This window comes from Nerophis lumbriciformis, linkage group LG33, assembly GCF_033978685.3.
Source record: "Nerophis lumbriciformis linkage group LG33, RoL_Nlum_v2.1, whole genome shotgun sequence".
In the NCBI taxonomy this organism is placed as follows: Eukaryota; Metazoa; Chordata; class Actinopteri; order Syngnathiformes; family Syngnathidae; genus Nerophis; species Nerophis lumbriciformis.
The window spans coordinates 25,352,501-25,367,500 of NC_084580.2; the positions used below are offsets into that span (position 1 = coordinate 25,352,501).

The following is a 15,000-nucleotide window of genomic DNA, read 5'->3' on the forward strand; positions in this document are numbered from 1 at the left end:
TCTTGGAAACCTGTCGCTTAGTAGGAGCCATTTTGTGGTCTTTACAGATGTAAACACACAAAGGAAATGAAACGTACGGTGATATCCGCGAGCTTTTTCTTCTTTTACGCGGGCGGGTGGTTGCTTACAGTAGAAGAAGAAGCGCTTCCTGTTCTATGGGGGCGGGTGCTTACCTTGGCGGTTGCTTGCGTAGAAGAAGAAGCGCTTCCTGTTCTACCGGGAAAAAAGATGGCGGCTGTTTACCGAAGTTGCGAGACCGAAACTTTATGAAAATGAATCTTAATATTTATCCATATATAAAGCGCACCGGGTTATAAGGCGCACTGTCAGCTTTTGAGAAAATTTGTGGTTTTTAGGTGCGCCTTATAGTGCGGAAAATACGGTAGTAGCATTTTTCCATTAATACACTATTAAACAAAATAATGGTGGATTTTACCCAAAAAACAGTGATAGTGTTTTTTTCCATTTACAATAATAGACTACGAAATCAACCACAGATTTGACTTTAAAACACTTGTACCAATTTCCACAAAAATACACCGTAAAAAACCACTGTAGATTTTAGTGTAAAAAATAATGTTACTGTACATTGAAAAACCACAACTTTAGATTTGACCTCAAAAATAGTGCTACTGTTTTTCTTTTTACCGCAATATTCTGTATGAACCATCCTACATTTCACCGTAAAATTTTTCTCGACTGTACAATATAACGATTTATTTTACTTAAAGTAAATACTATAAAAAAATAAAATGCATAGGCAATGAAGTAATATTCTGATATATATATATATGTTGATGTAGCCATGACAAGGACTTTGACACCCTCCTTTACATCCTATATTTTCAAGCATTACCTTGCTCTTTTTTAGGAGGTGTATCAGTTCCAGAGGGAATCCCTGGTTGGAGTCCAGCAGCGGCCAGGACGCTGCGGAACATTACCAACAACTCTGACATGCAGCCCATCATCCGACCTGCCAGCGTAGCACATGTGAGTCATTCTACACCTCCTTCTTATATATGGATTAGCATTATCCATTCTGTATCCAATAGTCACCCCAGGAATCAGAACCAGGTCCAAACCTTAGTTGTCCCAAAGATTCACACCCCGAATCTGTATTAATGTGAGGCTCAGTTTTAGTCACTCCGGGATTTTGGGGGCTTTTTTTTGCAGTCGTTGCAGTCTGACATTCCTCAACTTGTGGCAGCTTTTTCAGAAAGTTGCGGCAAAAGTTGGAATGTTTTGAAAATGACGTATGTTCCGGACTATATAACTCACCGGCATATAAGTGTTAGAAAAATAAAACATTTCCATACATTAGTTGCACCAGACTATAAGCTGCACCCGCTAAATGTTAGAAAAATAAAAGTTTTCCATATATGAGTCGCACCGGACTATAAGCCACACCCATTAAATGCTAGAAAAATAAAATTTTCCATATATAAGCCGCACCCATTAAATGTTTGGAAAATAATATTTTTCCATGTATTAATCGCACCAGACTATAAGCCGCACCCATTAAATGTTAGAAAAATAACATTTCTATATATTAATTGCACCAGACTACAAGCCGCACCCATCAAATGGTAGAAAAATAATATTTTTCCATATATTATTCACACCGGACTATAAGCCACACCCATTAAGAGTCAGAAAAATAATAAAAATGTTTCCATATATTAGTCGCACCGGACCATAAGTCGCAACACAACAAGGGTAAGAAATATTTTCCAAATATTAGTCGCAAAATAAAAAAATTCCACGTATTAGTCGCACCGGACTATAAGCCACACCCATTAAATGTTAGAAAAATAAACATTTTCCATATATTAGATGCACTGGACTATAAGCCACACCCATTAAATGTTAGAAAAATAAAAATGTTTCCATATATTAGTCACATCGGACTATAAACCACGCCTATTAAATGTTAGAAAAATTTAAAAAAAATTCATATAGTAGTTGCACCGGACTATAAGCCGCACCCAACAAGTGCTAGAAAAATAAAATTTTCCATATATTAGTCGCACCGGACTATAAGCCACACCCATTAAATGTTAGAAAAATAAACATTTTCCATATATTAGACACACTGGACTATAAGCCACACCCATTAAATGTTAGAAAAATATAAATGTTTCCATATATTAGTCGCACCAGACTATAAACCGCACCTATTAAATGTTAGAAAAATAAAAAAAAATTCATATAGTAGTTGCACCGGACTATAAGCCGCATCCAACAAGTGCTAGAAAAATAAAATGTTCCATATATTAGTCGCACCGGACTATAAGCCACACCCATTAAATGTTAGAAAAATAAACATTTTCCATATATTAGTCGCACTGGACTATAAGCCACACCCATTAAATGTTAGAAAAATAAAAATGTTTCCATATATTAGTCACATCGGACTATAAACCACGCCTATTAAATGTTAGAAAAATTTAAAAAAAATTCATATAGTAGTTGCACCGGACTATAAGCCGCACCCAACAAGTGCTAGAAAAATAAAATTTTCCATATATTAGTCGCACCGGACTATAAGCCACACCCATTAAATGTTAGAAAAATAAACATTTTCCATATATTAGACACACTGGACTATAAGCCACACCCATTAAATGTTAGAAAAATAAACATTTTCCATATATTAGACACACTGGACTATAAGCCACACCCATTAAATGTTAGAAAAATATAAATGTTTCCATATATTAGTCGCACCAGACTATAAACCGCACCTATTAAATGTTAGAAAAATAAAAAAAAATTCATATAGTAGTTGCACCGGACTATAAGCCGCATCCAACAAGTGCTAGAAAAATAAAATGTTCCATATATTAGTCGCACCGGACTATAAGCCACACCCATTAAATGTTAGAAAAATAAACATTTTCCATATATTGGACGCACTGGACTATAAGCCACACCCATTAAATGTTAGAAAAATATAAATGTTTCCATATATTAGTCGCACCAGACTATAAACCACACCCATTAAATGTTAGAAAAATAAACATTTTCCATATATTAGTCGCACCAGACTATAAACCGCACCTATTAAATGTTAGAAAAATAAACATTTTCCATATATTAGACGCACTGGACTATAAGCCACACCCATTAAATGTTAGAAAAATATAAATGTTTCCATATATTAGTCGCACCAGACTATAAACCGCACCTATTAAATGTTAGAAAAATAAAAAAAAATTCATATAGTAGTTGCACCGGACTATAAGCCGCATCCAACAAGTGCTAGAAAAATAAAATGTTCCATATATTAGTCGCACCGGACTATAAGCCACACCCATTAAATGTTAGAAAAATAAACATTTTCCATATATTAGTCGCACTGGACTATAAGCCACACCCATTAAATGTTAGAAAAATAAAAATGTTTCCATATATTAGTCACATCGGACTATAAACCACGCCTATTAAATGTTAGAAAAATTTAAAAAAAATTCATATAGTAGTTGCACCGGACTATAAGCCGCACCCAACAAGTGCTAGAAAAATAAAATTTTCCATATATTAGTCGCACCGGACTATAAGCCACACCCATTAAATGTTAGAAAAATAAACATTTTCCATATATTAGACACACTGGACTATAAGCCACACCCATTAAATGTTAGAAAAATAAACATTTTCCATATATTAGACACACTGGACTATAAGCCACACCCATTAAATGTTAGAAAAATATAAATGTTTCCATATATTAGTCACACCAGACTATAAACCGCACCTATTAAATGTTAGAAAAATAAAAAAAAATTCATATAGTAGTTGCACCGGACTATAAGCCGCATCCAACAAGTGCTAGAAAAATAAAATGTTCCATATATTAGTCGCACCGGACTATAAGCCACACCCATTAAATGTTAGAAAAATAAACATTTTCCATATATTAGACGCACTGGACTATAAGCCACACCCATTAAATGTTAGAAAAATATAAATGTTTCCATATATTAGTCGCACCAGACTATAAACCACACCCATTAAATGTTAGAAAAATAAACATTTTCCATATATTAGTCGCACCAGACTATAAACCGCACCTATTAAATGTTAGAAAAATAAACATTTTCCATATATTAGACGCACTGGACTATAAGCCACACCCATTAAATGTTAGAAAAATATAAATGTTTCCATATATTAGTCGCACCAGACTATAAACCGCACCTATTAAATGTTAGAAAAATAAAAAAAAATTCATATAGTAGTTGCACCGGACTATAAGCCGCATCCAACAAGTGCTAGAAAAATAAAATTTTCCATATATTAGTCGCACCGGACTGTAAGCCACACCCATTAAATGTTGTTAGAAAAATAAAAATTTTCCATATATTAGTCGCACTGGACTATAAGCCACACCCATTAAATGTTAGAAAAATAAACATTTTCCATATATTAGACGCACTGGACTATAAGCCATACCCATTAAATGTTAGAAACATATAAATGTTTCCATGTATTAGTCGCACCAGACTATAAACCGCGCCTATTAAATGTTAGAAAACTAAATAAACGTTTCATATAGTAGTTGCACCGGACTATAAGCCGCACCCAACAAGTGCTAGAAAAATCATATTTTCCATATATTAGTCGCAACTGGGCTATAAGCCACACCCATAAAATGTTAAAAAAAATAAATAAAAATGTTTTCCCATATGTTAGTCACACCGTACTATAAGCCACACCCATTAAATGTTAGAAAAATACAATTTTCCATATATAAGCCGCACCCATTAAATGTTAGGAAAATAATATTTTTCCATGTATTAATTGCACCAGACTATAAGCCGCACCCATCAAATGGTAGAAAAATAAGTTTCCATATATTAGTCGCACCACGTTATAAGCCGCACCCATTAAATGTTAGGAAAATAATATTTTTCCATATATTATTCACACCGGACTATAAGCCACACCCATTAAGAGTCAGAAAAATATAAATGTTTCCATATATTAGTCACACCGGACCATAAGTCGCACCCAACAAGGGTAAGAAATATTTTCCAAATATTAGTCGCAAAATAAAAAAATTCCACGTATTAGTCGCACCGGACTATAAGCCACACCCATTAAATGTTAGAAAAATAAAAATTTTCCATATATTAGACGCACTGGACTATAAGCCACACCCATTAAATGTTAGAAAAATACAAATGTTTCCATATATTAGTCACATCGGACTATAAACCGCGCCTATTAAATGTTAGAAAAATTAAAAAAAATTCACATAGTAGTTGCACCGGACTATAAGCCGCACCCAACAAGTGCTAGAAAAATAATATTTTCCATATATTAGTCGCACTGGACTATAAGCCACACCCATTAAATGTTAGAAAAATATAAATGTTTCCATGTATTAGTCGCACCAGACTATAAACCACACCTATTAAATGTTAGAAAACTAAATAAACATTTCATATAGTAGTTGCACCGGACTATAAGCCGCACCCAACAAGTGCTAGAAAAATAACATTTTCCATATATTAGTCGCAACTGGGCTATAAGCCACACCCATAAAATGTAAAAAAAACAACAAAAAAACAATTTTTTCCATATATTAGTCGCACCGTACTATAAGCCACACCCATTAAATGTTAGAAAAATGAAATTTTCCATATATAAGCCGCACCCACTAAATGTTAGAAAAATAAAATTTTCCATATATAAGCCGCACCCATTAAATGTTAGGAAAATAATATTTTTCCATATATTATTCACACCGGACTATAAGCCGCACCCATTAAGAGCCAGAAAAATAAAAATGTTTCCATATATTAGTCACACCGGACCATAAGTCGCACCCAACAAGGGTAAGAAATATTTTCCAATTATTAGTCGCAAAATAAAAAAATTCCACGTATTAGTCGCACCGGACTATAAGCCACACCCATTAAATGTTAGAAAAATAAACATTTTCCATATATTAGACGCACTGGACTATAAGCCACACCCATTAAATGTTAGAAAAATACAAATGTTTCCATATATTAGTCACATCGGACTATAAACCACGCCTATTAAATGTTAGAAAAATTAAAAAAAATTCACATAGTAGTTGCACCGGACTATAAGCCGCACCCAACAAGTGCTAGAAAAATAATATTTTCCATATATTAGTCGCACCGGACTATAAGCCACACCCATTAAATATTGTTAGAAAAATAAAAATGTTCCATATATTAGTCGCACTGGACTATAAGCCACACCCATTAAATGTTAGAAAAATAAACATTTTCCATATATTAGACGCACTGGACTATAAGCCACACCCATTAAATGTTAGAAAAATATAAATGTTTCCATATATTAGTCGCACCAGACTATAAACCACACCTATTAAATGTTAGAAAACTAAATAAACGTTTCATATAGTAGTTGCACTGGACTATAAGCCACACCCATTAAATGTTAGAAAAATAAGATTTTCCATATATAAGCCGCACCCATTAAATGTTAGGAAAATAATATTTTTCCATGTATTAATTGCACCAGACTATAAGCCACACCCATCAAATGGTAGAAAAATACGTTTCCATATATTAGTCGCACCACGCTAGGAAAATAATATTTGCCATATATTATTCACACCGGACTATAAGCCGCACCCATTAAGAGCCAGAAAAATAAAAATGTTTCCATATATTAGTCACACCGGACTATAAGCCGCACCCATTAAATGTTTGAAAAAAAAAAATCTAATTTTCCCATATATTAGTCGCACAGTACTATAAGCCACACCCATTAAATGTTAGAAAAATAATATTTTCCATATATAAGCCGCACCCATTAAATGTTAGGAAAATAATATTTTTCCATATATTATTCACACCGGCCTATAAGCCACACCCATTAAGAGTCAGAAAAATAAAAATGTTTCCATATATTAGTCACACCGGACCATAAGTCGCAACACAACAAGGGTAAGAAATATTTTCCAAATATTAGTCGCAAAATAAAAAAATTCCACGTATTAGTCGCACCGGACTATAAGCCACACCCATTAAATGTTAGAAAAATAAACATTTTCCATATATTAGTCGCACTGGACTATAAGCCACACCCATTAAATGTTAGAAAAATAAACATTTTCCATATATTAGACGCACTGGACTATAAGCCACACCCATTAAATGTTAGAAAAATATAAATGTTTCCATATATTAGTCGCACCAGACTATAAACTGCGCCTATTAAATGTTAGAAAACTAAATAAACGTTTCATATAGTAGTTGCACCGGACTATAAGCCGCACCCAACAAGTGCTAGAAAAACCATATTTTCCATATATTAGTCACACCGGACTGTAAGCCACACCCATAAAATGTAAAAAAAAAAAAAAAAAAAAAATCAATTTTTTTCCATATATTAGTCGCACCGTACTATAAGCCACACCCATTAAATGTCAGAAAAATAAACATTTCCATATATAAGCCGCACCCATTAAATGTTAGGAAAATAAGTTTCCATATATTAGTCGCACCACGCTATAAGCCGCACCCATTAAATGTTAGGAAAATAATAATAAAAATGTTTCCATATATTAGTCACACCGGACCATAAGTTGCACCCAACAAGGGTAAGAAAAATTAAAATGTCCAAATATTAGTCAAAAAATTAAAAAATTCCACATATTAGTTGCACCGGACTATAAGCCACACCCATTAAATGTTAGAAAAATAAATACAATTTTCATATAGTAGTTGCACCGGACTATAAGCCGCACCCAACAAGTGCTAGAAAAATAAATGTTTCCATATATTAGTCGCAACTGGGCTATAAGCCACACCCATTAAATGTTAGAAAAATATAAATGTTTCCATATATTAGACGCACTGGACTATAAGCCACACCCATTAAATGTTAGAAAAATATAAATGTTTCCATATATTAGTCGCACCAGACTATAAACCGCGCCTATTAAATGTTAGAAAACTAAATAAATGTTTCATATAGTAGTTGCACCGGACTATAAGCCGCACCCAACAAGTGCTAGAAAAACCATATTTTCCATATATTAGTCACACCGGACTGTAAGCCACACCCATAAAATGTAAAAAAAAAAAAAAAAAAAAAAAAAAAAAAAAAAATCAATTTTTTTCCATATATTAGTCGCACCGTACTATAAGCCACACCCATTAAATGTTAGAAAAATAAACATTTCCATATATAAGCCGCACCCATTAAATGTTAGGAAAATAAGTTTCCATATATTAGTCGCACCACGCTATAAGCCGCACCCATTAAATGTTAGGAAAATAATATTTTTCCATATATTATTCACACCGGACTATAAGCCACACCCATTAAGAGTCAGAAAAATAAAAATGTTTCCATATATTAGTCACACCGGACCATAAGTCGCACCCAACAAGGGTAAGAAAAATTAAATTTTCCAAATATTAGTCGCAAAATAAAAAAATTCCACATATTAGTCGCACCGGACTATAAGCCACACCCATTAAATGTTAGAAAAATAAATACAATGTTCATATAGTAGTTGCACCGGACTATAAGCCGCACCCAACAAGTGCTAGAAAATTAAATGTTTCCATATATTAGTCGCAACTGGGCTATAAGCCACACCCATTAAATGTTAGAAAAATACAAATGTTTCCATATATTAGACGCACCGGACTATAAACCGCGCCTATTAAATGTTAGAAAACTAAATAAACGTTTCATATAGTAGTTGCACCGGACTATAAGCCGCACCCAACAAGTGCTAGAAAAATCATTTTTTCCATATATTAGTCGCACCGTACTATAAGCCACACCCATTAAATGTTAGAAGAATAAAATTTTCCACATATAAGCCGCACCCATTAAATGTTAGAAAAATAAAATTTTTCCATGTATTAATTGCACCAGACTATAAGCCGCACCCATCAAATGGTAGAAAAATATGTTTCCATATATTAGTCGCACCACGCTATAAGCCGCACCCATTAAATGTTAGGAAAATAATATTTTCCATATATTATTCACACCGGACTATAAGCCACACCCATTAAGAGTCAGAAAAATAAAAATGTTTCCATATATTAGTCACACCGGACCATAAGTCGCACCCAACAAGGGTAGGAAAAATTAAATTTTCCAAATATTAGTCACAAAATAAAAAAATTCCACGTATTAGTCGCACCGGACTATAAGCCACACCCATTAAATGTTAGAAAAATAAATAAAATTTTCATATAGTAGTTGCACCGGACTATAAGCCGCACCCAACAAGTGCTAGAAAAATCATATTTTCCATATATTAGTCGCAACTGGGCTATAAGCCACACCCATTAAATGTTAAAAAAATATATTTTTCCCCATATATTAGACGCACTGGACTATAAGCCACACCCATTAAATGTTAGAAAAATAAACATTTTCCATATATTAGTCGCACCAGACTATAAACCACACCCATTAAATGTTAGAAAAATATAAATGTTTCCATACATTAGTCGCACCAGACTATAAGCCGCACCCACTAAGTGATAGAGAATCCCCTCCCTCATGTATTAGACGCACCGGACTATAAACCGCGGCCATTAAATGTTAGGAAAAAATAAGCTTCCCATATATTAGTTGCACCGGACTATAAGCTGCACCCATTAAATGTTAGAAAAATAATATTTTCCATATATTAGTCGCACCAGACTATAAGCCGCACCCATTAAATGTTAGAAACATTTTTTTTCCCCATATATTAGCCACACCGGACTATACGTTGTGAAATGAGTTATTTACACAGAAACAGCACAAACAATAACACACTTTTTAAGTGTCTTTGCAAGTGTTTGTTAAATTAACCACACCGTTTTACAAGCCGCGCAGTCCAAAGCGTAGGAAAAAAAGTACAGACATCACACATGGTACGGTTTAGTAAGTAAGAATTGTTTTAGTTACATTGTAAAACTTACAAAGTAGAAGTACACTCCACAAATTAACCGCACTGTTTTATAAGCCGCGCGGTCCAAAGTGTAGGAAAACAGTACATACATCACACATGGGACGGATTGTTGGGATTGTTTTAGTTATATTGTACATTTACATTTGAGTGATGAAACCATACGAGTAGAAACGCTATGGACGATTCGTTAAATTAACCACACTGTTTTATAAGCCGCGCGGTCCAAAGCGTAGGAAAAAATTACAGACATCACAAATGGGACGGATTGTTGGGATTGTTTTAGTTATATTGTAAAACTTACAACCGTTTATTGGAGCGATGAATCCATACGAGTAGAAACGCTATGGACGATTCGTTAAATTAACCGCACTGTTTCATAAGCCGCGCGGTCCAAAGCGTAGGAAAAAAAGGACAGACATCACACGTGGGACGATTTAGTAAGTAAGAATTGTTTTAGTTATATTGTAAAATGTATTGGAGCGATGAATCCATATGAGTAGAAACGCTATGGACTATTCATTAAATTAACCGCACTGTTTCATAAGCCGCGCGGTCCAAAGCGTAGGAAAAAAGTACAGACCTCACACGTGGGACGGTTTAGTAAGAATTGTTTCAGTTATATTGTAAAACTTACAACCGTTTATTGGAGCGATGAATCCATACAAGTAGAACAGCTATGGACGATTAAAGGACGGAAAGGCACTTCTACATCCGGTTCAAAGCTTTAAAGGCCTACTGAAATGCGATGTTCTTATTTAAACGGGGATAGCAGGTCCATTCTACTTGATCATTTCGCGATATTGCCATATTTTTGCTGAAAGGATTTAGTAGAGAACATCGACAATAAAGTTGGCAACTTTTGGTGGCTGATAAAAAAAGCCTTGCCTGTAGCGGAAGTAGCAGACGAGTAGCGTGACGTCACAGGTTGTGGAGCTCCTCACATCTGCACATTGTTTACAATCATGGCCACCAGCAGCGAGAGCGATTCGGACCGTGAAAGCGACGATTTCCCCATTAATTTGAGCGAGGATGAAAGATTGGTGGGTGAGGAAAGTGAGAGTGAAGGACTAGAGGGCAGATAGGGAAGATGCTGTGAGACCTGATATTCAGCTGGGAATGACTAAAACAGTAAATAAACACAAGACATATATATACTCTATTAGCCACAACACAACCAGGCTTATATTTAATATGCCACAAATTAATCCCGCATAACAAACACCTCCTGTCCATATAACCCGTCAATACAACTCAAACACCCGCACAACACACTCAATCCCACAGCCCAAAGTACCGTTCACCTCCCCAAAGTTCATACAGCACATATATTTCCCCAAAGTTACGTACGTGACATGCACATAGCGGCACGCACGTACGGGCAAGCGATCAAATGTTTGGAAGCTTACTCACGGTACCGCGTCTGCGCATCCAACTCAAAGTCCTCCTGGTAAGAGTCTCTGTTGTCCCAGTTCTCCACAGGCCAATGGTAAAGCTTGACTGTCATCTTCCGGGAATGTAAACAATGAAACACCGGCTGTGTTTGTGTTGCTGCATACCTGCCAACTACTCCGGTTTTCCCGTAATTAGTACGGTTTTCATCAACCTATTCCGGGTTACGGTTGCAGTGATAAAAAATACGGTTTTTCATTCATTAAAAAAAAAAAAGGGTGAAAACTACGCGAATTGCACCTTGTGCAGACAAGATTTTTCGATCTCACACGGAGGAATTAGCGATGTAAAAGACCACGTTGGGACAAAAAAACACAAGTCTAATGCCGTTGCTAGCGATACAAGTGGAAAACTTTCAACGTTTTTCGTCGCCCAAACAGATTCTTTGGATGTGATAAATGCCGAAGTTTTATTTACGGAGGCAATAATTGAGCATGGACTTCCAATCGCACTGGCTGATCACATGGGACAGTTAAATGTTTGTCATGCAACCTTTAAAAATCATTACCGTATTTTCCGCACTATAAGGCGCACCTAAAAACCACAATTTTTCTCAAAAGCTGACAGTGCGCCTTATAACCCGGTGCGCTTTATTACGATTCATTTTCATAAAGTTTCGATCTCGCAACTTCGGTAAACAGCCGCCATCTTTTTTCCCGGTAGAACAGGAAGCGCTTCTTCTTCTACGCAAGCAACCGCCAAGGAAAGCACCCGCCCCCATAGAACAGGAAGCGCTTCTTCTTCTACTGTAAGCTACCGCCCGCCCCCGGAAGAAGAAGAAAAAACGCGCGGATATCACCGTACGTTTCATTTCCTGTTTACATCTGTAAAGACCACAAAATGGCTCCTACTAAGCGACAAGGATCCGGTTCATAAAAAGACGCAATCTCTCCATCCGCACACGGATTACTACCGTATTTCACAGCAACTGATATTCCTGTGAACCGCACTGTGGAACGGGAGCACGTACGGTGAATATTCGCACCACAGGGAATGAGAAGTCATCCTTCACTGTGGTTCTAGCTTGCCATGCTAACTTCCACCCATGGTGATATTCAAGAGGAAGACCTTGCCAAAAGAGACCTTTCCAGCCGGCGTCATCATAAAAGCTAACTCGAAGGGATGGATGGATGAAGAAAAGATGAGCGAGTGGTTAAGGGAAGTTTACGCGAAGAGGCCGGGTGGCTTTTTTCACACAGCTCCGAAGGCGAACACACCTTCACTAAGACGGGCAGACAGCGCCGGACGACATACGCCAAAATTTGCCAGTGGATCGTAAATGCCTGGGCAGATATTTCGGTCACAACTGTGGTCCGAGCTTTCCGGAAGGCAGGATTCACAGAACTGCTGCACAACAACAGCGACACTGAATCCGATGACTTCGACGAGACGGAGCCGGCCATTTTTGGATCCCACGCTTGCGCAACTTTTCAATTCGGACACCGAAGACGAAGAATTCGAAGGATTTACGAATGAAGAATAACTTCAGAAGGTGAGCGCTATGTTTATTTTGTGTGTTGTGACATTAACGTTCGAGCAACATTATGTTGCTTTTGCTCTACACCATTTTGAATTTTACTATGTTTGTGATTGCACATTTGCGTACATTTTGGGACAGAGTTGTTAGAACGCTGGTTTTCAATATATTATTAAAGTTTGACTGAACTATCTGACTGTTTTTTTGACATTTACTTTAGCGCAGCGTTTTTTTGACATTCACTTTAGCGCAGCGTAGGCGCGGCTTATAGTCCGGGGCGGCTTATTGGTGGGCAAAATTATGAAATATGTAATTCATAGAAGGTGCGGCTAATAATCCGGTGCGCCTTATAGTGCGGAAAATACGGTACGCGGTGATCGCGGTCCCAAAAATAAACTTTTCTTGCATGATAATGTCCAGAAAAACTCACTTTATATTACTATAGAGTCCTTTTAACGAATGAGTTTGATGGTTTATCACAAACCTTAAATGAAAGAAGTCCTTTGTTCTCCTGCACCATGCATGCGCTTTGGCCTTGCTTCGTGTTTGGTGCGCAATCCTGACGACTATATTTCACAGCACGTCTTTGACAACTTGAAGTGGCATAAAACATTTAAAACAAAGGGGTTATAGGAACAATCACTTTCAGTGTTTTATGCCACTTCAAGTTGTCAAAGACGGTATGCTGGTGCCCGACTGCCACAAGTGGAACAAACATTTGAAACAAGGGGTTATAGGAACAATCACTTTCAGTGTTTTATGCCACTTCAAGTAAACTTATCATAAAGTTACCATATCATTTTTGCAGTATGATCAATCTGATAGAATAACTTTGGATTTTAGCCACAAAAAGGTAATGACACCAATGTTATCTATTGGAATTGTTTAGTACTGTTATACTGTTAAAAGTGTTGATACTATTTATGCTTTCAAGTCCAAGTTGAAGAAATCTTGTTAAATGTTGACAGCATAACTACCAAAATACAGAAGTATGTCCTTAATATTTTTGCAGTGCTATTTCTGTTGAAAAGTTCAAATGATTACATTAGAGATGTGATGTGCCACTTTTCAAGTGTCTGATGGCTTCAATTCATTTTCATTCATTTTGAATTCTTTTGAAAGGCTTACAAAAAAACTACATTTGAATTGTAATTCCATGCTATTGACAGGACTATTAATTTTAATGAAGTTAGCTTACCATGTTTACAGTATGATAATTGTGATAGAAATGTGAATTTTAGGCACAGAATATTTTTACAATTGAACAAGGCAGTAGATTATACAAGCTTGGACAGAAAGTTAATAATGACACCAATTTTTTTTTTTAATGGAATTGTTTAGTACTGTTTTACCATTTGTTTACTGTAAAAAGTGTTTATACTTTCAATGAACAAATTGAAGTCTTGTGAAAGGTTGACAGGATAACTGGCATTAACTGTCAAAATAATTTCAAACTATTGAAGTTAGCTTACAGAATAAACATGTCAATCAACCCATATGATTTTTGCTGCAATATTTTTGTTTTGAAAAGTCACTGTGACTGATAGAAAAGTGATGGTTTTAGCAACATTTTAACCTGTCTGAATGCAATCAATCATTTTGCGTCGGGGGGCCTGAACCCCCCACCAGGACTATGTCCTGGACCTACCTGCGGCCCCTGGACCCTGGCTACTAGGTATTTCTGATTTCAAAAGTTGGCAGGTATGGTATTGGCATGTGTTGCAATGTTAAGATTTCATCATTGATATATAAACTATCAGACTGCGTGGTCGCTAGTAGTGGCTTTCAGTAGGCCTTTAAACCGCAGAAAAAGCAGTGAGCTTATCGTAGACCAGAATTTACGGTAAGTTGCGAGGCTGCGCGTATTTTGCAAGGATGGGTTGAATTAGCGAATAAATCCTGCAGAGAGCAAAATCTTCCCCACAGTTCCACATGTGCTTGTCTCCCTCGTGGCAGATCATCCAGAACCTGAACCAAGGAAAGCCATTGGAGCACCAGACCAATCAGAGCCATTCCCAGACGCTCAACACTGCCAACACGCTGCTCTTCAATCAGTCCAAAATAGCAGGCCCGCAGCAGCAGCAGCAGCAGCTCATGCAACAGTCCGCCCAGCAGCACCATCAACAGTTACCGCAGC

General features: G+C 36.4%; 1 protein-coding gene and 1 long non-coding RNA gene across 2 annotated transcripts in view; one reads left to right on the forward strand and one right to left on the reverse strand.

Moving 5' to 3' along the window:
* Positions 1 to 15,000, forward strand: part of paxip1 (PAX interacting (with transcription-activation domain) protein 1) — a 79,005-nt gene that overhangs the window by 20,750 nt on the left and 43,255 nt on the right. The window contains exons 8-9 of the mRNA XM_061928999.1: positions 872 to 990; positions 14,820 to 15,000. The exon at positions 14,820 to 15,000 is cut by the window's right edge and continues 585 nt beyond it. Of these exons, the coding sequence (XP_061784983.1) occupies positions 872 to 990; positions 14,820 to 15,000 (300 nt within the window). The remainder of the gene's footprint in view (positions 1 to 871; positions 991 to 14,819) is intronic.
* The window catches only part of LOC133576013 (uncharacterized), a 48,174-nt gene that overhangs the window by 13,785 nt on the left and 19,389 nt on the right, over positions 1 to 15,000 (reverse strand). The gene's annotated exons all lie outside the window — the stretch shown is intronic.